Here is a 26,529-nt window from a genome sequence, read left to right as displayed (position 1 = left end):
GACGGGCCCCGAGGGACATACCTGGGCCACTGCCAGAGGTCCCCATGCAGCAGGGCCCTCAGGAGGAGAAGGACCATCCCTTGTACCGCCAGCTGCACAAAGATCCAGCCCAGGAAGCTCATCTCGAAGAGGCTCATGTACAAATCGATGCCGAAGTTGTGGGTCAGGTTGTATCTGATCTGATTGTAACAAGAGTTCTATCAGCTCTTGACCCAGGCAGAATTGAGGGAAAATAGTGAAGACCCACTTGAGGACATCGCAGATATTCTGCAAACTCTGTACAATGAAAGAAAGAGAAAGCAAATTAAGAGCTCTTTGTAGAGAAAGATTATAAAACCGCCAATTATATATCTCATACTCAGTAATGTCCAGTTCTCCCTTACCACGCAAATTTACAGCTGTCCACAATGAATAGTCTCAACTAGTGTGATCTGGAGACAATAGAAAATTCAATGAAGACTTTTAGGGGTATGTACTGTTAGTATATTACAGTTTATTGTCTTCTGCATATAGACATGGGAAAACCATGAAAGGTTCATTTAATTTTCCCTTAGTTCTGGTCTTCACTGACTACCACTATTTACAGATTTCCTCCAGTCCTAAAGGAATGTATTAATCCCACTTTTCATAAAACTATGTCCCTGGATCAAATAATGTACAACATGAAAGATTTTTGTCTTCCTAGTTATAAGGTGGAAATAGGAGACTATTACAGCTTTTAAGTCAGCATCTTACAGTTCAGGAAATAATTAATAATGAGGACTCAGATCTGACTGTAAGGGATTCACACTGGTGTCTATTCCCATGTGAACAAAGCTGTTCTAACGCATGACACTCAGCAAATAATCTACACGTGTGATGGGCGTGGCTATGCAAATTCACAGAACAGCAATTTATGAGTGTCTAATTCACAGTATGTGGGACTGATCAAGTAGAGAAATAAATTACTCAAACTATGAGTTTTTCATCTACCTACATCGCCCTCCCGTCAAAAGACAGCCTCAGCGGTGGGAGAGAGAGATGCTCCACATCCTGAGTTAGAACCCAAAATGCCTTTTCTGTACATATCAGCGTAGAAACTGTGATTTGGTAAAAAGTAAAATGCTCATATTAATGTTGTCGTTCGTATACACAATGGTTAATACCACTTACACTGCCATTTGATACTCATCTGAAAATCTAGTCACCTTTCTTGTCTTATTCCGTGATTTCATAAGAATATATTGCCCCTTGAACTTACAAAGGAATATTTGAAATCACCCATTTATCACGTTGAGTTTTTTAAGCAAACGAGATCAAAATAAAGAGCAAAGGAAAAGAAAGACCTTAGCAACAGCAATGAAATGCCTTTTATTATCTGTTAACCATTGAGTTTGACCCATGTTTTTGCAAACAACTTCCTGCTTGCTGATTTCTCTCCAGGTGAGTGACGCTACTTATAACAGGAGGGAACAAAGCCTCCCACTCACCTTAGCCTTAGAATCTCAAGATTCCTGGCCCTTCTCTTCTGTGTGTGACCCATATCCTGGGGCGGGGATTGTCCCCCTTGAGTCTCTCTTCCTCCCCCTTTAGTTCATGACCAGGATCCACGTCATATCTGAGCTCCGATGCGGACGAGGGAAACCCTGTTCTGCCTCCTCCAATTTCAATGTTCTCCTCAAGCTAAAGCCAGTGACTCATTCTGCTAGCTGCTACTTAAAGGCTAAAGACACTAATACAGATTAGTGTCAATAATAGATCTATAAAAATCACCAAAATAAATTGTTTCACTGGATGCATAATGAACATTTACAGAGCTCACTGCTTCTGTACAAACGTGAGGCACAACAGCAGCAAATAAGATGAGCCGTTGCTGCAGAGCCGACCAAGTCCCGGCGCGTCCGGGCACCAGGAAGGGAGCCCGTCCCGATGGAACAGGCCTCAGTCCCGGACTCGCCAGACACCAACCAGCAGCCCATCCTCCAGAACTGGGAGGCCGGGCCTTTCCCAGGCTGTTTCCTCAGCCCCTGAGTCGATCCAGCCCCAGGAGCAGAGAGGAATGGCATCCACATGGACAGCAGGGGTCAGGAGAGACCTGTGTGGTCAGAGCCAAGAAAGAAAGCAGGAAAGAAATGTATGGAAATCCGGGGCAGAGGAGGGTGCAGACTATGAAATTCATTCCCACAGGCAGCTCAGGGGAGGCTGAGCAAGACGGAAGATGAGTTAAAGCAGACATCTCCCCTGGCAGGCCTCACGGGGAGGAGCATGGAAGGACAAGAGCGGGGTGTCAGCAGAGCTGGTTTCCACTGGACCTCGACGCCTGCTGGGATGACAACCAAAAGGGGCCTCCCGATGCAAACGGCCTGCTGGAGGGGTTCCCTGAGACAGGTACTTCCTCACCAGGAGTAATGGTCCTCGACTAGGAGTCCAGTCTCTTGGAGACCTCTGCTCCAACACCCTGAAAGCAGCAAATCTAAACATGCCCCGGGGCTCAGAGGGCAGAATCGCCCGGACAATCCAGACCTGTTGTGGCCTGACAGTGTGGTCTGCACGGGAGCCAATCCCACACCGGAGCAGCTGACCCCGAAGAGAGGAATGTCTGACCCCTGCGCCCCTGACGCCAGCACAGGACACGCTCCACACACACAGCCACTCTTCCAACCATCGATTGGCAATTCACCCGCAACAGGGATGCGCTGTGAACGCACGGCTCAGCCTGCCCTCCACTCGCAAAGCGGGTGCACCAACTGCTCATCTTGTGCCCGCTGCTGCCAGCCTGGCTCTGGGCTTATCAAGGCACAGGGGTTTCTGCGAAGCAGAGTCAGCGTCTCTTTCTGGAGGTAAAGACAGTGGATACCAGCACATCTGCGCTGAGCTCCAGCTGGAAAAGCAACGGTAGTCTAGGCGTTAGTCCCAGAGCCTGTGGGAGGTCACTAACCTGAGCCTTGGAGACAAAGGCCAACAGCCAGGGCGTGACGGTCATCAGCATGGTGCAGAGACCGAGGAGGAAGTTCAGGGAGATGTAGCAGATGAAAGCCACGTCCGAACTGAAGAAGATTCAGGAGATGAAATACATCCACGGAACAGTCGCGCATCTGAAATGTCAAGTGAAAAGTCGTGTTCCTTGTCCTGTAACACTTACTTCTATACAGACTGATTTAAAGATGAGATTTTGCTGGCCTGGTTATTTTTCCTCCCTCAGTGAACAGGAGCAATTTTTACTTAATAAATCCGGCAGTTATTTTCTAAAGACAAAGCACATTTTCTGTAATATATGGGCAGAGCCCTGGGCAGGGTCCAACCCGGGCTAGGACGTGCGACCTGGAGAAAGCCCCAGTGTCCCCTCCCGCACGGGGCAGGCCTGGCCTCCCTTTCTGCTCACAGCCTTCTCAGCAGAGCAGGGATACACCTGTTTTTCAGAGAAGATTAAATCACTAAAGCTACCAAGGGTGGGAAGCTCTATATTAAAAGAGGACATAACAGAACTGGAAAGCTTCCTTTCTGGGGTGCCCCGTGTGTAAGCTCCATGCCGTATGCCTCCAGGGTGTTCCCTGATCCTACAGCCCTGAAGGCGGGTGCCACGGCCCCATTTCACAGATAGGACATGGGATGGACGCGGCTAAGATACCTGACCACGGACCCACGGCTGAGAAGCAGGAGCTGAAAGCGGGGGTGATTTGTGTGTGAGCCCGAAGCCGGGGCGTGAGGGCTGGACCCGCGAAGCGGCCCCCGGAAGTTTCAGATGACCTCACGCTCTAAGAAGACACCCAAAATTGTCCTCTAAAGGAAACACCTCTTCCTTCTTCCTTCTCCAGAGCACAGAGCCAGGGCTCATTCGCGGCCGACTCACCTCAGGCTCCTCTGTGACCCCCACCCTGCTCCGCTCCAGGAAAGGAAGCCGCAAGTACCGGCAGAAGAGTCACTTACTTCACTGTCTTTATTTTTATTCTTTCATGCAGCATTCTTCCCATTTCATGGAAAGGAACAGTCAACAAAATTTATCAATTGGAAATATATTAGGTCGTTATAAGAACCAAGATGATATATGTACACATTTATGAATATGGTCTGCTTTATTGACAGAATGTATGAAACAGCTGAAGTCACTGACTTTAAGTCACGACCTTTCTCTGAAGACCCTGCGTGCTCCCATGTGCTCTCTGCACACTCAGTGCAAACCTGTCACCATGTTCTCAGGCTGATTTAGTGGTTTCACTTGAAATACCTTGGTAGCTTCTGAATGCCTGAGGTTTCCTTAATACGTTAACTAGCTCTGAAAAGCATGAGACTTCAAAAGGACGCTAGGCCCTCAAGATAGCTTTTGATTTGAGTACAGTTCCTTTTCCACATGAAATCTATGGTATTCGTCCCTGGGTCAAAAGATACACCCTTGTATTTCAGAAAATAGCACTTCTCGAGCATACAAGTTTGAGGTGAGTGCTTTAATGCAACTGCTCTTAAATATCAATGCTTGGTTCAAATAAACATATTGGTGGCTCCAGTCGTCCTGCTTTTTTCTTTTCAAGGAAAGACTTAAATTGGCTTAAAGTGCATAATTTATTTTTTGGTAAAACATACGGTAGCTTCAAGCAACCGCCGTTCTTTTACCAAACTGTGATATCATTTTAACGATTAACCTGGAGAGTGGCAGCCCGCTCATAACTACTCTACCGTTTATGGGGTTTTCCTCCCTCTGAAAGCGGTCCTACCTCCACATTGCAGGATTTTCCAGACATGGACCAGGATTCTGTGACCTCATCTTCATAATCCTTTAGTACTAGATGTGCACCAAGTATGCGGTTAAGGTTTCCATTTTTTATATAAGCCAGATTCTCTTTTCTGTCTGAGATGTTCAGGTGTTATTTTTTTCTCTTTTGATGTGAATTCTCCTCCCTTTCCAGCTTGAATATCAAATTTTCCTCCACAGAGAGAAAGAAAAACAAGAAAAGATAAAGGAAAATTGTAACTGGGCACTTGGTCCTATTATGTCTTGTGAGAGTCTATTCATTTACTCATTCCCCAATTTTTCCAGATTCCAGACCAACAGCCCCATTTAATGCCTGACCGTGTTCTTGGTCTCAGCTTATTCTGGGATGCAGCCTTTCTGCGATGGTTCTGGGCTCCTTGTGGGGACAGGACTGCGAGCCGGCACTCTCGTCCACTGGGGCCCCAAGGGCCCCTCCTCTTGCTGGGGGTCACCGTGTCAGGTTGTGTGCAGGCCTGGCCTCCAGTGGAGGAAGGACCACCCTTTAAACCTGAACTAGCCCCTGGGGGGTCACCCTGAGAGTCCGGTCGGCAGCCCCCTTGCTCTCGTCCACTGGAACCAGCCTGGGGCACCTTCCCAGGTCCTCTGGGCCCCTCTCACCTAAGACCCCTCCCCTGAGGTGGCCACCATGTTGGGCCATGAATGTAACTCGAGAGACCTGTGAGTCCCCTGAACTTGTTTGAAAAGTGCTGTAATCATGAATGTGGACAGAATTCTAGCTTAATTCAGATTCTTAAAGGAAGCAAAGCAAACAAGCAAAACAAGGTTAAGGAAAATTCCTAAAAACACGTTTTTTGTAAGAGCGTCTCACCATGCGACTTTGTCTGAGTTCCACCTTAATTTTTGAAATCTGCTCTCTAAAGTTCAAAAATAATTTACAGCAAAACATATTTTGCTCACACTCTAAGGAAACATGACCACACTATGCATTCAACCGGATCAACAAACTGAAATCAAATCATTTCTTTAGAACCAGGAGCCCACGTATGTAGATCGTTACATCCAGCTGAGTATAGAAAACATGTCTCTACTATAGGCATGCTTTAGAGCTTAGGACACAGTATCCTCTAAATATTAAATAATTCTTACAGTAACAATAACAACTAAAAGTAATTTAATGGGAACCCTTGACGGCCACTGTAGGGGAGGTTTATCTGAATGACCTGATATCCTTTTCACAGCAACAGACTTGTATTCTACACGGAAGAAAGTGAGGCTTAGAGAGAGAAATGAACACTTCCAAGGTCACAGAGTTAGTGGCAATGTCCGTATTCCTAGAAAGGTTTCTCTGTCTCTCTCTTTGCGCCCCATCTATCCATCCACCCATCCATGTATCTATTTATCCAATAATGATATAATTTGTCCCTAATTAGATGCTTTGAATAAGTCTGGATCACTGATACAACTGTCGTCTATGTAAAAATCATTTTACTTGTAATCTTTGGCTTAGAAAAAAGCAGAATGCTCTGTTTAAAATATATATATTAGCCTTAAATTAAAATAAATCAGCACTTTAATTATTTTCCCTATTAGCAAGTATCTCTCACATACCTAGCCTAGATCTATAGCCAAATATGCATGACCTGTAGAAGAGGATGACATTATGCATTCCTGATACCCGGCAGGTATGATCTGGGGACTGCTAGCAACGATCCTTATTAGTGTGTTCAAAGGAGAAATTTGTAAAATGACTTTTCTGGCTTTGCTACTTTTCCTGCGAGAAAAGAAAAAGTGATAGAAGTTAGACAAAACATTTCCAAACTACTAATGTCAGGAGAGAGAAAACTACAGCATAGAGCTTCACGGGCTCCCCGAGGACAGTTTTGGAGCTGAGTGAGTAACGGACACTGAGCTGGAACCGAAGCCGCTGCCATCACCCACCCTCCGAGCAGGGGCCCCGGACGTCCTGCTCAGGCTGGTCGGAAGAAGCAGCATAATTGCTTGGAAAGAGAGAAAACCATGAAGCCGACAGCAGGCTCAAAGCCGCCCCAGGGGGTTCTGTCCTTCAGAAAACACACCATAATTCTGCAGCTGTGCTTCTCATCACATACCCAAAAAGTGCCAGCAGGAGGGCTGTGGCTGCCAGGTTCTCCCGGAAAGTGAAAGCCATTAACTGGAAGGCGAGGAGCACAGCGACACACAGGCAGACAGAAACCAAGTAAAAGAGCTGAGAAAATCAAGGGAAGAGGGCCTGTTACGTCAGGGGCTTGTATACCACCATCTCCTGACCGTCCGGCTCTCAGGTCAGCTCCAGCTTAGGTCTGTGTCCCGTGTGGCCCGGCACACGGTCTGCAGCAGCGGACTCGGGCCTGGAGAGTCCCCTTCCAGATCCATGTTAAACGAGGTCCTTAAGATGGGCTTGGATCCCACAGGGCTGCTGTCCTCGTGAAAAGAGGAGGTGAGAACACAGGGTGAGGACACAGAGAGGGCGGCCGTCCACGTGCCCGGGACAGAGGCCTCGGGGGGCACCAGCCCTGCCACACCTGGATGCAGGCCTTCCAGTCTCCAGAAGGCGATTAGGTAAATGTCTGTGCTCTGTGCCTCTCCGCAAGCCGGGGGGCCATTAACACGGCCGCCCACACCCACCTCCCACGGGGAAGGGGCAGGAATCCAGCCCCCTCCCAGGACATACGGCTTCTTCCCACACTCAGAACCAAGGGCAGACCCCCCACCCGGCAGCCAGCACCTCCCCACCGCAGGTTGACAAACCCTGGCCTCCCCTGGGGGCTTGCTCGCCAGCCCACTTCTCTGGCTGCAGGGCCCCTCCCCAGCTTTGCTCTGAAGTCACCCTCGATCCCATGACCCTCTTCCATTCTCTTGATAAACCTAGTCACAAGCCAATTGCATCTTGTGTATTTATTTATTTTTACTTGGTTGTTTGTTTTCTGCTTCCACTCATAAGGACACAAGTTCCTCAAGACGGAGACCCTCCCTGCTTTGTTCATGGCTTTGTCCCCAAGACCTCAGACACATGTCCAGGAAACCGCCCTGCTTCTGTGGGTCACGTGGGGCGGCCACACACCCCCACACACGCAGGTATGTGCACACACATGTCCCCCGGGTGCAGGGACACAGAGGGACATGGCCCCGAGTCCTACCATGTCACACAGGAAGATCGTGAGCCAGTAGGTCCTGTAACCCAGGCCGCTCATGTGCTGCAGCCTTGTGGCCCCAGTCACCCTGTCCCGCACACGGAGCTGCTGCTGGACGCGAACAGGATGGAGAATCCAAGCGTGATGCCCAGGGTGATGCCGCACTGGCGGAAGCTCTCCAGGCTGCAGGCAGAGCAGAACGGCCGTCAGAGGCTGGGGGGGACCCGTCAGTGATGAGGGTCCCAGTGGCCGGAACCGTTAATTAGATGCAAGCTATTATATACAGGATGGATAAACAACAGGTCCTACTGTAGAGCACAGGGAACTACATTCAATATCCTGTGATAAACCAAAATGGAAAAGAATATGAAAAAGAATGTATACTGTACAGCAGAAATTAACACAAAATTGTAAATCAACTATACTTCAATAAAGTCTAAAAAAAGAATCTTTCATTCACTTTGAAAAAATGTTGAACAAAATAGATCAGGCATCCTTTCTCTACTGACTTATAAGAAGGTTTCACGATGTCAAGAAAATTAGCTGCTGTCAGATGTGTAGCAAATATTTTTCTGTTTCTCCCTTCACTTCTTAAAGTTTATTTTTCAACACAGATTTAACTTCCATTTATAGATTTATATTTATATAAATTATATAACACATTCTTTACTTTCACTTTATAGGCTTTGCATAGAAAACTTTGTTAGCCAAAATTACAAAAATATTCAGACCTTTTCTTCCATTCTCTTAATGCTTTACATTGAACTGTTTGTTCCATGTTGATTTTTTTAACATCTTTATTGGAGTATAATTGCTTTACAATGGTGTGTTAGTTTCTGCTTTATAGCAAAGTGAATCAGCTACACATATACATATATCCTCATATCCCCTCCCTCTTGCATCTCCCTCCCACCCTCCCTATCCCAACCCTCTAGGTGGTCACAAACCACCAACCTGATCTCCCTGTGCTATATGGCTGCTTCCCACTAGCTATCTATTTTACATTTGGTAGTAAGTATACGTCAATGTTACTCTCTCACTTCGTTCCAGCTTACCCTTCCCCCCCGCCGTGTCCTCAAGTCCATTTTCTACATCTCCGTCTTTATTCCTGTCCTGCCCTTAGGTTCTTCAGAACCATTTTTTTGTTGTTGTTCTTGTTTTTAGATTCCATATATATGTGTTAGCATGCGGTATTTGTTTTTCTCTTTCTGACTTACTTCACTCTGTATGACAGACTCTAGGCCCATCTACCTCACTACAAATAACTCAATTTCGTTTCTTTTTATGGCTGAGTAATATTCCATTGTATATATGTGCCACATCTTCTTTATCCATTCATCTGTCAATGGACACTTAGGTTGCTTCCATGTCCTGGCTATTGTAAATAGAGCTGCAATGACCATTGTGGTACATGACTCTTATTGAATTATGATTTTCTCTGGGTATATGCCCAGTAGTGGGATTGCTGGGTTGTATGGTAGTTCTATTTTTAGTTTTTTGAGGAACCTCCATACTGTTCTCCATAGTGGCTGTACCAAGTCACATTCCCACCAGCAGTGCAAGAGGGTTCCCCTTTCTCCAACCCTCTCCAGCATTTATTGTTTGTAGATTTTTTGATGATGGTCATTCTGACTGGTGTGAGGTGATACCTCATTGTAGTTTTGATTTGCATTTCTCTAATGATTAGTGATGTTGAGCATCCTTTCACGTGTCTGTTGACAATCTGTATATCTTCTTTGGAGAAATGTCTATTTAGATCTTCTGCCCATTTTTGGATTGGGTTGCTTGTTTTTTTGATATTGAGCTGCATAAGCTGCTTGTAAATTTTGGAGATTAATCCTTCATCAGTTGCTTCATTTGCAAATATTTTCTTCCATTCTGAGAGTTGTCTTTTTGTCTTGTTTATGGTTTCCTTTGCTGTGCAAAAGCCTGTAAGTTTCATTAGGTCCCATTTGTTTATTTTTGTTTTTATTTCCATTTTTCTAGGAGGTGGGTCAATAAGGATGTTGCTGTGATGTATGTCATAGAGTGTTTTTCCTATGTTTTCCTCTAAGAGTTTTATAGTGTCTGGCCTTACATTTAGGTCTTTAATCCATTTTGAGCTTATTTTTGTGTATGGTGTTAGGGAGTGTTCTAATTTCATTCTTTTACATGTAGCTGTCCAGTTTTTCCAGCACCACTTACTGAAGAGGCTGCCTTTTCTCCATTGTAGATTCTTGCCTCCTTTATCAAAAATAAGGTGACCATATGTGTGTGGGTTTATCTCTGGGCTTTCTGTCCTGTTCCATTGATCTATATTTCTGTTTTGTGCCAGTACCATATTGTCTTGATTACTGTAGCTTTGTAGTATAGTCTGAAGTCTGGGAGCCTGATTCCTCCAGTTCCGTTTTTCTTTCTCAATATTGCTTTGGCTGTTTAGGGTCTTTTGTGTTTCCATACAAATTGTGAAATTTTTGGTTCTAGTTCTGTGAAAAATGCCATTGGTAGTTTGATAGGGATTGCATTGAATCTGTAGATTGCTTTGGGTAATATAGTCATTTTCACAATGTTGATTCTTCCAATCCAAGAACATGGTATATCTCTCCCATGTGGATTTTATTTTAGGTAAAAATTTTATTTGAGGGCTGCCCTGGTGGCACAGTGGTTGAGAGTCTGCCTGCAGATGCAGGGGACATGGGTTCCTGCCCCAGTCCGGGAATATCCCACAAGCCACGGAGCGGCTGGGGCCGTGAGCCGTGGCCACTGAGCCTGTGCGTCCGGAGCCTGTGCTCTGCAGTGGGAGAGGCCACAACAGTGAGAGGCCCGCATACCGCAAAAGAAAAAAAAATTTATTTGAGGTAAAAATGCAGATTTACTCATTTATTTTTCAAATGCCTAGTGAGCTCTGTCAACATTGTAATAATAAATGTATTTCCTCAAAAAAAAAAAAAAGTACTTAGGACCAGCCAGCGTATTGGCTAAGGGTGTGGATTCTCTCATTAAATCCCCTCAATGACCTTTTGAGGCCTGGGTTACACTCCCAGGGGCCTAGAGGACACACAGAGGAGAGCAAAGGTGAGAGGCAGGTCCCTGTCTGCCCACCTGGAGCCCAGTCTTGACACCGAACCCACCTCCTAGGCAAAATGAAAGGCTCCTGCCTAGTGGCCTCCACGCTGAGCGTGGCCTCTGCCCTCTTAGGGCCACCTTGCTGGGCAATAGCTCTTGCGGGCGGGGGTGGTGTTTTGCTCCACACGTGGCAGCCCCACCTCTGAATCTAGTCTTTCAAAACACCAGAATATTCTCTAGTAGATGGAGGTGCTTGGCGATGACATGCACTGTACTTTCTGTGTCACTTTTAACTGGAGCACCACCAACACCTCTGGTCCATCACTGCCTCCCCTTTGGGGATAGTCAGGGCACAGCTGCCTCTGGTAATGCACGGATGCAATGGCTCAGCTCAAACCCTCCATCACGTCTTACTTCATAACCAAAGTTGATGCACCCATACTTAGAATCCCGACAGGTGTCAGCTAAAGGAAGGACCCCAAGAGTCTGTATATGAATATGAGGACCACCTGCTGCATTCTGGATGAGAGGGGAGATTACCCATCAACCAGATCTGTGTTCTCCCACTCTTTCAGGTAGGTTGCAGAAAGTACATAAAAAATACTTCTACTTATCAATTTTTAGCTAAAAGTTTGTCCACCTTATGGCAGGGAAGGGAGATGGGGAAAAGGAGGAGACACTTAGGTCTGCACATAAAGGACACTAGCCTCATCAGCACCATCTCCATCTGGACGGTGAGGACAGACTTACAGGAGAAACTGTCAGGAGGCATCACTATGCTTACCTCTGTAAATGCCACGTTTAAAACTTTAACTTGAAAAAGATGTTGGGTCCTATGAGCTTTGGCAAATCAGCCCCTTAGAACAATTGCTACTTAGAAATAAGCTGCATGACATGCTTATCCATTTTTGTTTTGTTTTGTTTTTGTTTTTGTGTTTTGGCTACATTGGGTCTTTGTTGCTGTGCGCAGGCTTTCTCTAGTTGTGGCGAGCGGGGGCTACTCTTTGTTGCGGTGTGTGGGCTTCTCACTGCGGTGGTTTCTCTTGTTGCAGAGCCCAGGCTCTAAGTGAGTGGGCTTCAGTAGTTGTGGCACATGGGCTCAGTAGTTGTGACTCACAGGCTCTAGAGCACAGGCTCAGTAGTTGTGGCGCATGGGATTAGTTGCTCTGCAGCATGTGGGATCTTCCCAGACCAAGGCTCGAACCCATGTCCCCTGCACTGGCAGGCAGACTCCTAACCACTGTGCCACCAGGGAAGCCCTGCTCATCCATTTTAGACTCAGTCAATGCACTTTCTCCTTTAACCATCCCTGTCCTCACACTTTGCACAGAAATGCCCAAGCCTTGTTCCACTAGGTGCACCTGCCAACCTCACTCAGTGCAGAAGCAGAAAAGGGATGAGAATCACCCCTAACAACCCAGAGATGTTGATCCACATTCGGCCCCCCACCAAGTGTTCCTTTAACTCACAACTTGTCCTCGTTCAGCAAGGCTCCTCCAAATGGGTGGCTGTAGAGCGTGATTCCTATGAAAGACAAGTTGAAAGTGAGCCTGCAAGCCTCTGCCTGCTGTCCGGGGACAGCCCCCCTCCCAGACACCCGGGGCACTGTGCCCAGTGTCACCTGCCCGCCTGGCCCGATCCCTCCACCCCCCCAAATGGAAGGTCCCATCCAGCAGTTCAGCCACTCTGTGCTGGGACCTCTGTAGTCGCTGCTCCCGGAAATCACCCGCATGTACTGAACACGCCTGCGCTACGTCACAGGCACTGTGCTAACATGTCACCACACTATACCGTCCAGTCCCTGTGGCTTAAGTGATGTGTCATCCATAATGTACTGTGCGGAAACAGACTCAGGAAGGCCAAACAACAAACGCCAATGGGATCATTTGATGGAAACCAGGGCAATACTCAAAAAGTCACCTCTAGAACAAGCCAGGTGTAGACAGAAAACTGAAGCACTTCATGGGTCTGGTTTTGTTTTAGGAGTTTTGTTTTGCTTTTTGGGGCTTCTGCGTTAGCGTAATGATAGCAGGCAATACGGAGAAGTTGCCATCAACTTACCAATTAAAATGGTTTCATCGTGAAGGCCGCTCATGACACCCACACGTGCTCTCAGTGCCCACAAACTCCAGCCATGCTGTATTGAGAAGAACTCCAGGGCTTCAGGCATTTCGTCTTATTGTCAACGATAAGACCAATCACGTTTCCTGCTCTGATTGGCCGTTGCAGGTGTGTGGAAGCCATCCCAGCATCCCTGCCCCACCTCACGTGCCTCCCCTACGCTTCTCCTCCTCCTGTTGCTCGAATTTGGCCTGTCGCATTCTGCACGCTCTTATGAGGGCACGTCAAATCTTTACAGAAACACACGAGGTAGAAGTGAAGATAAATAAATGAAAGGCCTGGCGCCGGAACGGACTTCAGAACTCAGGGTCCCACCAGTTCTGCCACCGGGCATCCTGACCCCCCTCCACCCATCCCCCTTCCCGCTCCAGCCACACCAGCCCTTTTCTCCTCCATCCTGGGCTCAGCCACGCACCACAGCAAGTTCTTTCACAGCAAAAAGAACAGTGGGAGCTATGGTGCAGCAAATAGCCCCCCGCACAGTTTCCAGAACGATTTCTGGACTCTGAACTCATACCATCTGAGTGCTCTGCTGCAGGCTCCCAGGGTGTGTGCCGAATGCCCACAGCGGGTTTCCCACCTCCGACACTTGAAGTACACGTTTGCCACGAGCTGAATTGCCCTTCTGGACCACTGACACCACCTTTATGTCTTTCTTTCCCTGAACGAGCCTCCACTCCCTCCTTAGGTATCCTCAAGCTCCCGTTTCTTCCAGCTTCCAGTCATGGGACAAGCGGCCCAGCACGCACCAGCCCTGTCAGGAGGCAGCCCCGTAGCTAAGGGACTGAGGACCATGTTTATAATGTGCAGATGCTGCCGAGCCCAGCAAGGGCCCCACGGCACGCCAGAGCCTGAGGGGGCGAGGTTGCAGTGCTGTGCACTGCTTGGGGCTATGTGGATGAATGAGCATGCTGCAGGTGAGAAAACACCCAGAGAGATGCAGGTGGCTGAGGGACGGTTTGGAAATTATAGTATTTTGGGAACATGAGAGAATATTGGACTTGCCTAATCTGAAAATACCCCTGGGGCAAGAGGGAGCTGGAAAATGCCTTCAGGTAGCTACAGGATTGTCATGAGCACAGATGACGGACTTGATCTGTAACGTTCTGGAGGAAGAAGACAGTCCAGGGAGATAGATTCAAAAGATATTAAAAAAAAAAAAAGCATGTGGTCTAGAGGGCTGAAACTCTGGGCCAGCCTGACCTCTGAGGGGAGAGGGTGAGTCTTAAGCGCCTCTGTGTTTGTCTGGCCCTCCCGACTTGCATCCTTTACAATAACACTGTGGCTGTAGGTCCATTGCTTCCCTGAGTTCTGTGAGCTTCTAGTGAATTCTGTAAGGGGATGGAGTCCTGCAAACCCTCAAGGCTGCAGTGAGGCGGTCACAAGTGGGGCTGGCTCGGTACCCTTGAAGAGCGGCTGGTGTCAGAGGTGAGGCGGCCTTGTTGGGGACGGTGCCCTCTGACCTGTAGGGTCTGCATCAACTCCAGTGGTTGGAGCCACACTGAGCTGCCCTTCATGCAGCCAGACGGCACACAGCACACTCCTCGGCTCCGCATCTAGAGGGCACAGAGGCAGGCATGGGGTCCTCCCCCGGGTTCCCTGCTCTGCCCCCACTCTCCTTGGGGCTTCTCCAGTCTCCCCTGCTGGCTGTGGATGTCCCCTACATCTGCCCTGCACACCACAGGGTCTTATTTCCAGAACAATCTGTGTCAGCTGCCGACGTGCTCCTCCTTCATCTTCTCCACGGTTGTTAGTGTCCCGCGTCCTCCCAGCCCCCAGGCTCAAGCACTGAGTCATCATCGTCCCCCCTCTCCCGCACCTCACAGATCCGACAAGTCCCTGCGCTGTGTCCAGTCCACATCCCCTCCACGCCGCAGCCCCTGAGCCCTCCTAACCCACATCGCCTGTCAGCTCTCCTCCCCTGGCATCACCACCCTCCCTCCAGCCCTAGAGAATTTCCAGTAAGAAAAAGAAAATGTAGCGTCCGTATTCTTTATCTGGACGTGGATGCTCTTATCACTCTGCTGTCCCACTGCTCCCACCTGAAGAACTCTACTGCTGTCATGTTCCCACATGCCAACCCCAGGTGTATCTCACCTTTGCCATGTTCAACACCCCAAGCCCTCCGTACCTCTGCTCCGTCTGCCCCGGGACAGGGTTTGTTTCTGACCACCTCCCTGCAGAGGGACCCAGAGGCATAGAGGGAACAGAGGCGGATGCGGTTCTCAACATCCTTGTGAGCAGAGGACAGGCTGGTACCCAAAGGAAATGCAGGTCAACCTGTGGTCACGTGATGTGTGTCGGTCAGGACATTCGGCTATTAGTCTAAATTCTTACAGAGCAGCATTATCACAGCCATGACAGAAGCAGCCTCTGGAACGCGGAGGTTTGTGAAAGTTTCCCAGGACTCAAGCCCTGGGCTGCAGGCGCCACAACCCACATCCCCGCCAGCGTGTCCTGTGCACTCCTGGTTCTGCAAGTCTGCATCTGCATCTGTGCAGGGAAGGAGGTGGCGGAGGGTGAACGGCCCTGCCTTGCTGGTTCTGCAGTGAGAAGCTGCAGGCCACTTTGTGGCGAGTTCAACAATGAAATTTTAAACGACTGTGGCTGGACCTTTATTTTCATCCAGCTGCATAAATACCTGTACTTGCTTTAAACCATTAGAGTAACCATGGAAAGATTACGAATGTTCTCTAATATTTGCTTTCTGTGCCCTCTTTCCTCTGTTATGAATTTATGGCCCTTCATTTTTGCCCACATCCTGGATTTTGTCATCCTTTTAGGGTTTTCGTCTGGGAGGCGAGGGTACCCCAGTCCCTTCCTCACTAATGAAGTGACTGAGTGCTCCTGGGGTTGGCAACGCCACCATGTGCCAGGCCATGTTCTGAACACTTTCAGTATCTCCTCATTCAGTGTCTGGTGGTAGATGATGTGATTCAGAGACCAGGACAGCGTGCACGGCCTGCAGATCCTCCAGGAAGGGGCCTCCCAGGGAGCGGCCCAGCCTGGACTCACCCCTGTTATCCAGAGGCTGAATAGGGAGCAGAGGAAGAGCAGGTGACCTGCTCCTGACACAGGCAGCAGCCAAGCATCCAGAGTCCCAGGGGAGGCTCGCTCACCAAATCACAGGACACGGAGAAACTTGCTCCTACACAGAGAACCGTGCGTCTACACAGAGAACCCTGCGTCTACACAGAGAACCTTGCGTCTACATGGAGAACCTTGCCTCTACTCAGAGAACCTTGCGTATACACAGAGAACCTTGCTCCTACACGGAGAACCTTGTGTCTACAAGGAGAACCTTACCTCTACTCGGAGAACCTTGTATCTACACGGATAACCCTGTGTCTACACAGAGAACCTTGCATCTACACAGAGAACCTTGTGTATACATAGAGAACCTTGTGTCTACAAGGAGAACTTTGCCTCTACTCAGAGAACCTTGCGTCTACACAGAGAAGCCTGCATCTACACGGAGAACCCTACGTCTACATGGAGAACTCTGCAGCTACACAGAGAACCTTGCTTCTACATGGAGAAGTTTGCCTCTACACGGAGAACCTTGCGTCTACACGGAGAACCTTGTGTCTGCATGGAGAACCTTGTGTCTATATGGGAGCTGCAGTGGGTGCCAACAACACGCCAATGAGAAGCAGGAAGCAGCCTGACCCACATGGTGCAGAGGCTGCCCTCCCTCCCCAGGGCCTCTGCTCAGAAATCTCTCAGGCCCCAGCTTTCCATTCAGCACTGGCTTTCAAGTTCCATCGTTTGCATATTTTACAGAGTAAATATTTTAATCTAATCTCCTGAAGACTCGCATGCCTGGAGTCCTCTCCAGGGACGTGCAGGGAGTCCTACCAGTCCCAGATCTGGCATTTTCTTGGTGCTCAAGGCCACAGGGAGACTGAATCTCACATCCACCCGGAAATTAGAAAGCCTCTTTAAAAGTAAGAGATGGAGAAAGAAAGGGCCTGAGACCACAGTGTTTGAGAGTGGAGACCATTACATCAGCAGGAAAATCCCTCCACAGGCTTTCAGAGACCCAACTCTCCTGCTGGGCATTTACCACCAGCTTTTCTAAGACAGCAGCTCCCCACTTTGGACCCCAAGACAAACGACATTCTGATTTTATTCTGATTTGGGGTGGAAATCTGGGCACCAGACATCAGTGGAGCTTCACCAATGGTAAAGAGCGATTGGACACTTCTTCCTTCCAAGGGCTGAGAATTCATTTGACACACACCTCATAGGACCCCAGGACCCAGGAGCCAGTGGGCAGGGTCCCCCAGCCCTGGGGGCACCTGGTCCACTCATAGGACCCCCATAAAGATGAAGGAAGGAATCGGGCAGCAGGATGGGGAAGGAGGTGGGGGCTCCCTGGGGAAGGATCTGCTCCTGCAGCTCTGGGGTTTCTGAATGCTGGCAGTCTTTTAATTCTGATTCTTCCATTTGGTTCTCACTACATCAGATGCTTTCAGAACCACAGATATTCTGAAGGTAGTAGTGGCTCTGCAGGATTAAACTTATTTCAAAATCAGGTTAACATTCCTCTACATCTGTGCTGAGATTTTGTTTGTATTTTGCAAAAGCGGGAAGGGACCTAGAGTTACTGCAATAGGGATGTGTGTGCCTGTTTTCTCAAAACAGAAGAGTCATGAGAGACCACAGGTGGAAGGTACCCCTCTCCCTGGGGTCCGTGTGCCCCAGGACCCGGGAAGGAGAGGTGGCAGGTGGCAGTGGACATGCCTGCCCAGGCCCACACTCCCACCACCTTCTCCCCCAACCCCTGATCCAGACAACAGTGAAGTGTTAGGAATCAGAGATCCTCCCACAGACTCCAGGAGAGAGACGGGGCCTGGGATCCATCTCACACACGAGGAACACTGCTGAGTGCAACTCCCCGGGGACAGAGAAAGTGCTGGGGGTAGGAAACTGCGGCAGAGGACGTTCTGGCAGCTTCTCTAAGGCCAAACACAGTACAGAGTGAGAGGCACAACTCTGACTCTCCGGAACCCAGTTTATGTATTTTCTGTCCTTACAGCCTGTGATGCCCTAGCTGTAGGGACACACTACTGCAACGGGCAATCTCTGTAACTGGGCTGTTTCCATCGCATTGTGTGTGGTCGGAGCTCCATTTAGGTAACAACTGCAATGTGATAGGATCTTGGGACTGATGACACCACAGAAAGGCCCAGAGCCCATCGGGGAAGGACCACAGTTCCAGCACCACAAGGGAGCAAAGGAAACCACTCAAGTCTCTCTTCAGGGTCACCTCCAACAGTTTTCAGAAACGACATTTCCAAATGTACATTCTGAAAACACTTGAATGATTTTTCTTTGTTTGATTACTCTTGTCATTTATATTCCAGCTTTTCTTTCTAAGAATTGGCCCACGGCAATGTATAAATGTATAAAAGTAGTGTTCTGATTTAGTATTCTCATTAGAGTATGTCTTCTATGGTTTCCAGATTCTGTATATTTGTCATTTGTAAAAATGCACATTTGTGCTTTTGTCCAATATTCATTATCATAGCAAAACACTTATCTTGTCTCCAATTCAAGTAGTCACTTTTAGGTTCACTCCTTCTATAAAATATATCTTTGCAAGTATCAATGCCCAGATGTCTGTAAACATCCACAACAAAAGAAAAGACTGGCTTTGGCATCAACACATGTGCAAAAGTTTGTGTTCTTTTAAATAATTCACTATGAGTCATTAGTGAGATAGGGAAGAGTTCAATTAATCTGACAGAGTATTGAGAGCAATGCATGCACTTTCCCGACTAGAAGGCATTTTGATGGCTTTCTCTCTCTCCCTCCTCTTAATCTCTCCTGGAAAAGAAGGTTTTGTTCTCAATATTAATGCTTCTTGAGTAGTAGATGCCAATGGTAACAAGGTTTTAAATAAAGAACAGGGAAAAGAGTAAAATTAAAATTAACCATAATCCAATCCCAAACCAACCAGAGTTAATCAGTATTTGCATTTTGACATTACTTATTTCAAAATGTCCGGGGTTTTCTCTACATGCACATAATTATTATTGAATTATATTTCACATTATGTATCTTCTATTTCATGGATCATTCATGACCTTCAAATAATTTTTTCACTGCATGCATGCAAACATTTGCATAATCTATGTGCTTCACGAGAATTGATGTTCACCAATTCGTTCATTCATTCTCTGGATTTAATATTTTTGTGATCTTACTTTTGATGAGTCCCTCTGGGACTGTCTCTGGGCCCCATTTTTACTGGGGATACTGGCGGCATGTCTTCTGAGCTGCAGCCTACAGGGGGCATCTCTGTGGTCTGTTCTCTCCATGAGCAAACGCCTTCACTAGGTAGGGAGTTTGGGGTGTGCGCCTTTTTCTTGCCATGTTCTGTAGGCAGCATTCCAGGGCCCGCTGCCTCTGGAGATTGTGGTTAAGGAGTCAGAGACCAGACTCTAGTCCCTCCACGTGGAGTAGTCCCAATCCACCCAGGTCCTCTCCCTTGTGACCCCAAACCCTGGACATTACAGTACACACAGGAAGGTTCTGATAGGTGGGAAGAAGGACCTCGGGACATGGGGAAGGACACCTCGGTGTGTCCCCTGGTTTCCTTACTGCCTCCCACACATGAAAGCCTACGGAAGCCTCCAAGTGGGAACAGCCAACGGATCCCGACAAGAAAAGCTCCCTCCACCCCGACCCTTGCTTCTAAAGACAGTGAAGGTTTAGGAAGCAGAGCTCCTCCCACAGACCCCAGGAGAGAGACGGGGCCGAGAGGAAAGCTGAAGGAGCAGAAAAGGTGGCCTAGCAAAAGAGCACCCTCCTGGCAATATCCACCCCCTCAGTCCATCCAAACTCCACTGGGAAACTGCCCCACCCTCTGCAGTTTCAGCAGGTCCCATCTGGAAGTGGACTCCCTGCCAGAGACAGAGACAGGGAGCACCACAATGCCCCACTCGCATCCAGAGGCGAGCTGAGCCTTCTCCCGCACCTGGCCGGTGAGACGAGCATGGCAGAGTGAGGAGAGTCACCTCTCCATGCTGCACAGCCCCTGCCCCTCAGGAGGGACCAGTAGGAAGCCCAGCCCCGCGTCCACCTGGCGGCACCAACGACGTGGCTGCATGGAGCAGGGCTGTCAGCACCGCTTCACCTCCACCCTCTGCCCTGCCATCCGGCTGTGCCCACTTCCCACCCAGCATCACTGACACTGAAGGGGGCCACATGGAGGGGGTAGGTACAGCTGGTCCTCCAGTACCTGCCCCCAGTGTCAGGGGCGGGCCCTGGGGGATGAACGTAAACCCCACTGAGGAGCCACGAGATAGTGCGAGTCAGTGCCTTCTTTTGCCATGCGTGTGCCAGCAAGGCTCAGTGGTAGATCTGGACCCCACCCCCCAGATCTGCAGCTTTTTCCAGGAGGGCATCAGCAGAGCCCGCTGGTAGGTTAAACAGACATATCTACCTAGTTCTCAGGCGAGACTTCAACAGAAAGATTGCCTGCTTCAAAACAAAACAGAACCACTTAATGGGGTTCAGCATCTCATAATTTGGCATCCAAAATACCCAGGATTCAACTGAGAAAATAGCCTTCATGACAAGAACCAGAATAATCACAACTTGAAAGAGAAAAGACAATGAACAGATGCCAACAGTGAGATGAGTCAGGATGTGAGAATTAGCTGACAACAGGGATCATAAAGATGTTTCAATGAGTAATTGTGAATTCTCTTTAAATGTAAAAAAAAAAAAATTAATGTATCAGTAAAGAAACAGAAGTGATAAAAAATAATCAAATGGGAAATCTAGAACTGAAAATAAAGTGACAGAAATTAAAAAAGAAAAAAAAAACTTACTAGATGTACTCAACAGTTGGGTTAAATAGAATGATAGAATCAGTAAACTTGAGGATGAACAACAGAATTTACCCATCCTAAAAAACAAAGAAAATAAACCCCGGAAATTCAGGGACCTATGGGAAAATAACAAGAGAGCTGACAGTTTTATTACTGTAGTCTGAGAAGGAGAAGAGAGACAGAGGGATTGAAAAAGTACTTGAAGACATAATGACAGGAAAGTTTACAAGGTTGGCAAAAGTTGTACACCTACAAATTCAAGAGCTAATGAAACTTAAGTGAATGCCAAATAGAAAAACCCAAATAAACCTATGCCAGAATATGTTATAATTAAATTTCCAAAAACTTCAAGACAATAAAAAAGCCTTAAAACCAGCCAGAGAGAGAGAGATGGGAACACAAACTCAAAATACAGTGGATTTCTCATTTGAAACCATGGTATCCAGAAGGAATTGGTACATTTTCGAAGTGTTGGATGTTTCTTTTCTGACAACCATGAATTATATATTAGTGAAACTATCTGTCAAGAATGAAGGAGAAATAAAAACATTCTCAGTGGAAAGAAAACTAAGAGAATTTGCCATTAGCAAACCTACTGTGAAATAGCAGAAGTAAGTCTTCTAAACCAAAAGGAAATCAATCATAACAGAAGAAGGCTTAGAACTTCCAAAAGGAAAGGCAAACATCAGGATGTGTTTACTGTGGGGGCAGGGACTTCCCTGGTGGTCCAGTGGTTAAGACTCTGCACTTCCATTGCAGGGGCACAGGCTTCAGCCCTGGTTGGGGAACTAAGATCCCACATGCCGTGTGGCACAGCCAAAAAAAAAGAAAAATAAAGAGAACCTAGTTGGTTATCAACCAGTCTCTAATATAGCAGAAAATAATGAATAAATAGATAAATAAATAAATAAAATGGGGGTAAATATAACAAACCCACCTTTATCTCATGAGTTTCTCAAGTCATTCTCAGTGACATAAGCGACAATTAGAACACGGTCCAAGGTGGTGCTCAAGGTATAAGTAAATACCTAAGACTGTTATATTGTAAAAGTGGAGAGGGCTAAGGGCCCTAAGTGCAAGTAGGGTTTCTACACAGTACTCAAAGTGGCAAATGCCAATACCATTAGACGGTAGTAAGTCACCCACATACATTGTAATACCTAGAACCACCACTAGGAAAACTAGATCAAGGGATATACTCAAAATACGACAGACAAATCAAGATGGAATCCAAAAAAAACTGTTCCATAACTCACAGGAAGGCATGAAAATAAAAAAGAGAGAAAAAACAAAACAATAAAGTGTCAGATTTAAGCTCACTGATATGTAAATCCACTCAACGTAAATGGTCTCAATACACCAATTAAATGGCAGAGACTAGTACAGTGGATGAAAAAATATGATCCAACTATATGCCGTCTACTCAAAAGTCACTTCAAATATAATGACATAGGCTAGAAATAAAAGGATAGAAAAGATATACTGTGTAAACATTAATTTAAAAAAGTAGGAAAGATTATATTAAAATCAAATAAAGTAGACTTCACAGCAGCTGAAATTACCAGCAATAATGAGGGATGTTACACAATGACAAACGAATAAGTCCACCCAGAAGGCACAACTATGTACCAACCATCAGAGCCTCAACATACATGAAGGAGAAATGGGTACAGCTGAAAGGAGAAACAGACAAATCCACAATAATATCTGGGGACTTCAATACCCCCCATTCAGCAAATGACAGAACTACAAGACAGAAAACCAGCAAGTACACTGATGAACTGAGCCACATAACCAGCCAATAAAACCTAACTGATATATACATAGAACACTCTACCCAACAACAGCAGAACACTCATTTTTTCATCCTCCATGGAAACTCCACCAAGATAAACCATACCTGGACCACAACACAAACCTCAGCCAAGCTAAAATCATTAAAATATGCAGAGTGTGTTCTCTAACTCTGATGAATCAAACGAAACATCAGTGACAGAAAGGTAACGGGAAAATTTCAAAAACCTAGAATTTTAACAACACACTGCTAAATAATCCCTGAGTAAAAGAAGAGGTCTCAAGGGAAACTTTTGGAAGTCAGAAGCCAATCTTATTTGTATTCCTGCAAAAGTAATCTGTTACAGCTTTGTAAAAGAGATTGTCCTTTATCTTTGAATTCTAGAAAACTCACCAGCCTTTTCTTTTTAATCAATAATTGTTATCCCATAATTTCCAGTTCAGGAATTTTGCCTGAATCATGGCAAACCCTTCCACTGGCCCAGAGTTGCGTTGTTTTGTTTTTGATGCACGTTTTCTTCTCTCATTGTTCCTTGTTACTTTAATCATTATTTGTCTGCTTTCTTCCTCTACCTAATCCTAATAGCTTATGACGTCATCTTTTCCCTCTGTGCTCTGAGAAGACTGCACATGGGGCAGGAAGATTTGCCATCAATATGGTGACTCTGAATCCAGTGAAAATCTATGTCACCACCTGCATCTCAGCAGTTCCCTCTGACCCTACCCTGCAACTCAGGCTGGCTTTTCCTTCATCTTTCCTCTTCTGTTTCATGGACTTCACACATCTCCCTGTGTCTACACGGATGTGAGCTCACACCAAGACAGCTCCTGTGCTAACACCTTCTTAGTGTATGCAGCGTGCTCCTCCCACGAGGCGTGGGGCAGGTCCTTGACCCCACGCTGGGTCGACAGCTGGTTTTATTTGTATTTTTTTCCGACCCCTCCATGATGGGGACAAGGGCTGGTCCTGACACCTCAGTGCTCACAAGCCTTCCCAGCCCAGGGTACTGGTCACCTCCACTCGGGTGCGACCAGATCCTCTCTCTCAAATATCTCCATCTCCCTGAGGTGTAGACTGAAGGCCACTACTGACGGCCAGTTCCTGATACCCAACAGCTCTTCATGCAGAAGCTCTGATAAACAGACCTGAGTTGACCTCCTGTCCTCAGGCATGGGCTCTCCCACTAGGAGTCGGGGGTTTATCCCCAGGGAGTGTGTATCCTATTCCATCAAAAGTAAGGCAGTGAAGTAATTTTGCTAAACAAATTTTTCTCCTAATAGCTCTTAGGAAATGGCCTTCTACTTACTGCTCTATTCCAGGCTTTGAACAGTGAAATTCTGTATGATAAAAATTCTGTGGAGAGCTACCTAAATGCTCTTTACTGTGAAACATTGATTTTTTTCCAAGCAGTCTTTTTTTTAATTATAAAAGTTATGCATATATGGGAGAAAATTCATAACTTACTGCAAGGCACACAGAAAATTTTAAACATTTCCTGTGAGTCCACTACCCAGAGAAAAAGCCACCATTATTATTTCTGATTGGATGTGTGTGTGTGTGTGTGTGTGTGGAGATATATACACACAGATACTGTCTCTCTATGCTATTCCACTATATCAAATTCCTGCTTGGAGGCATGTATGTGGTCATAATTCATTTTCTTGATTGCTTCATTGAATTAAACCAGACCCAGAACAAATACTACATGACCCCACTTACATAAGAAATCTAAAATAGTTTAACTCCCAGAAGCAGAGAACAGAATGGTGGTTACCAAGGGCTGGGGGAGGGGCTCTGTGCAGCACAGAGCCGAGAGTTTAAAACACTGTGTTGTGTACTTGAAAATCTGCTAAAAGCATAGATCTTATGTTGGTTTCTTATCACAAAATAGATAGATAAATAGATAGATAGATAGACTCTAGATGGATAGATGATATAGATAGATGCTAGACAGATAGATGCTAGATAGATAGATATAGACTCTAGATGGATAGATGATATAGATAGATAGATGCTAGAAAGATAGATGCCAGATAGATAGATAGACTCTAGATGGATAGATGATATAGGTAGATAGATGTTAGATAGAGAGATGATAGATAGATAAAAGACAGACAGAAGGATGGGGCAGAAGGAAACTTTTGGAGGCAAAGGAAATGTTATGACCCTGATTGTGATGATGGTTTCAGGGCGTATACTTATCCCAGACTCATCAAGGTGTGTATATTAATATTTACAAGTTGTTCTATGTCAATCCTACCTCAGTAAAAGTGTTTTAGTGTAGAAAGTTGAGCAGAAATGCTTAAGGTGAAGAAGGGTCGGAGAGGGACTCTGGACAGAGGCAGAGCAGGATCCAGGCCCATGGGGGCAGCAGGTCGTCGGGGTGACATTCTGGCTGCGCCGACGGGGAGCACAGCAGGAGTGGGTGCAGTGACAGGTCAGCAGTACGTGAGAAGATGGCCTGTGTCACGGGAGGAAACGTGAATACGGGGCAAGGACAATTTCGCCACTTTAGAAACGCTTCCTCCCAGCAACGTGTCAGCATCTTTACTGTGTCTTTATTCTTGAATCAATATCAGTGGAATCTTAACAAAAACGCATCCCAAGGGGAGCACCCAGAATAGGGGGCCCTCAGACGTGCACACAAGATCGAAGCGTGAGGTGAGGTGGCCTGTGACGGGCAAGCGGGACTGAACCTGGGTTTGGGTTTGGGGGTTTTCATTATTATTATTAATTATTATTATTTCTTCCAGGAGGGTGTGACAAACAGACGTCAAGAGAGTCGGGACCTGCGGTGAGCACAGAGGGGACACCTGGGGAGACAGCAAGGGGCCCGTGGGCCGGAGGCTGCACGCGGGGGGAGGGGTGAAGCAGTTTGGGGGGAGGCTGGAGGGGGGCTGCCAGGCCAGACAGGAGTGGAGCGGGGGTACGGGTCACAGGGAGGAGCCTTTGATTCACTACAGCAGATACAGGAGGCCGGGGGTGCGTGAGCTGAGGGCCGTGCTCTGCGGGTGGCCCTGGGCACTAGGGGGGGTGACGCTGTGGGCTTGGGGGCACACGGGACCCCAGGCACCTGCCAAGAGGCTGTGCGGGAGCATGTGGTGAAGCGACTGAAACGTGCCGATTTGGGCTCCCGAGGGCAGAGAGACTCGCCGACTCGCCGCGCAAGGCGCAGGAAGAAGCCGTGAAGGTTGCGGGTGTGCCCTCAACGGGCCTTTCATTTCTCTTGGGACCCGGAAATATATCATTTCATGACATCACGTGTGACTACCCCGCTGACATGAGAACAAAGCCTCTAAGGTGACACATACTGTGTGTCCCCCACCCCTGGGTGAACTAAGGCCGCCTCCACGCCTATAACCCATGGGCATCCTGGCCACCTTTGATGGCTGTGGAACAGGACACCCGGCCTGCACGTGGACTCACGCAGCTGGAAGACTCAACCTGGAGGGTCACTGCACGAGCACGTCTCTTCAGTCAGGGCTGCTCCAGCCTCCCAGTGGATCTAACAATGATTCCAATACTGGCTGGGCTAGTAACCTGCTTGACGTTGAGTTTTATGCTTAAAACCGGGGACCCTGACAAGCTGCACACCCGCTGGGGCTCCGCAGCGTGGCCTGGCTGGGTCAGGGCTCAGAAAGGCCCTCCATCTAAGGCAGGGATGCCCAGGGGTGCTGGGGCCCTGGCACAGGACTGCAGGGACGAGCAGCAGGGCATGTCATCTGCAAAGCGGTCCCTTCAGCCTTGTTGCCAGGATGCCCGCTGAGCCCCGTCCCCGGGCTGCTGGGCCCTCAACACGGGCTCTGCCCAAGTCCCACGGCCCGTGAGTACTTGTTTCATCGTGATGGCTAAGCTAACAGTTCCATGTCTGCCCGTGGCAGATGGGCA

At 47.5% G+C, this 26,529-nt stretch overlaps 1 protein-coding gene across 1 annotated transcript in view; it reads right to left on the bottom strand.

The window, feature by feature from the left end:
* The window catches only part of LOC307191497 (ATP-binding cassette sub-family A member 13-like), a gene marked incomplete at both ends in the record, with an annotated part of 111,614 nt that overhangs the window by 45,999 nt on the left and 39,086 nt on the right, over positions 1-26,529 (bottom strand). The window contains 8 exon segments of the mRNA XM_079931626.1: positions 22-191; positions 193-276; positions 2,918-3,037; positions 3,041-3,074; positions 6,796-6,911; positions 7,843-7,937; positions 7,940-8,019; positions 12,351-12,405. Of these exon segments, the coding sequence (XP_079787752.1) occupies positions 22-191; positions 193-276; positions 2,918-3,037; positions 3,041-3,074; positions 6,796-6,911; positions 7,843-7,937; positions 7,940-8,019; positions 12,351-12,405 (754 nt within the window).

Source organism: Stenella coeruleoalba (genome assembly GCF_951394435.1).
Source record: "Stenella coeruleoalba genome assembly, chromosome: 9".
In the NCBI taxonomy this organism is placed as follows: domain Eukaryota; kingdom Metazoa; phylum Chordata; class Mammalia; order Artiodactyla; family Delphinidae; genus Stenella; species Stenella coeruleoalba.
The sequence above is the reverse complement of the archived record's forward strand: the minus strand, read 5'-3'. Positions and strand labels throughout refer to the sequence as shown.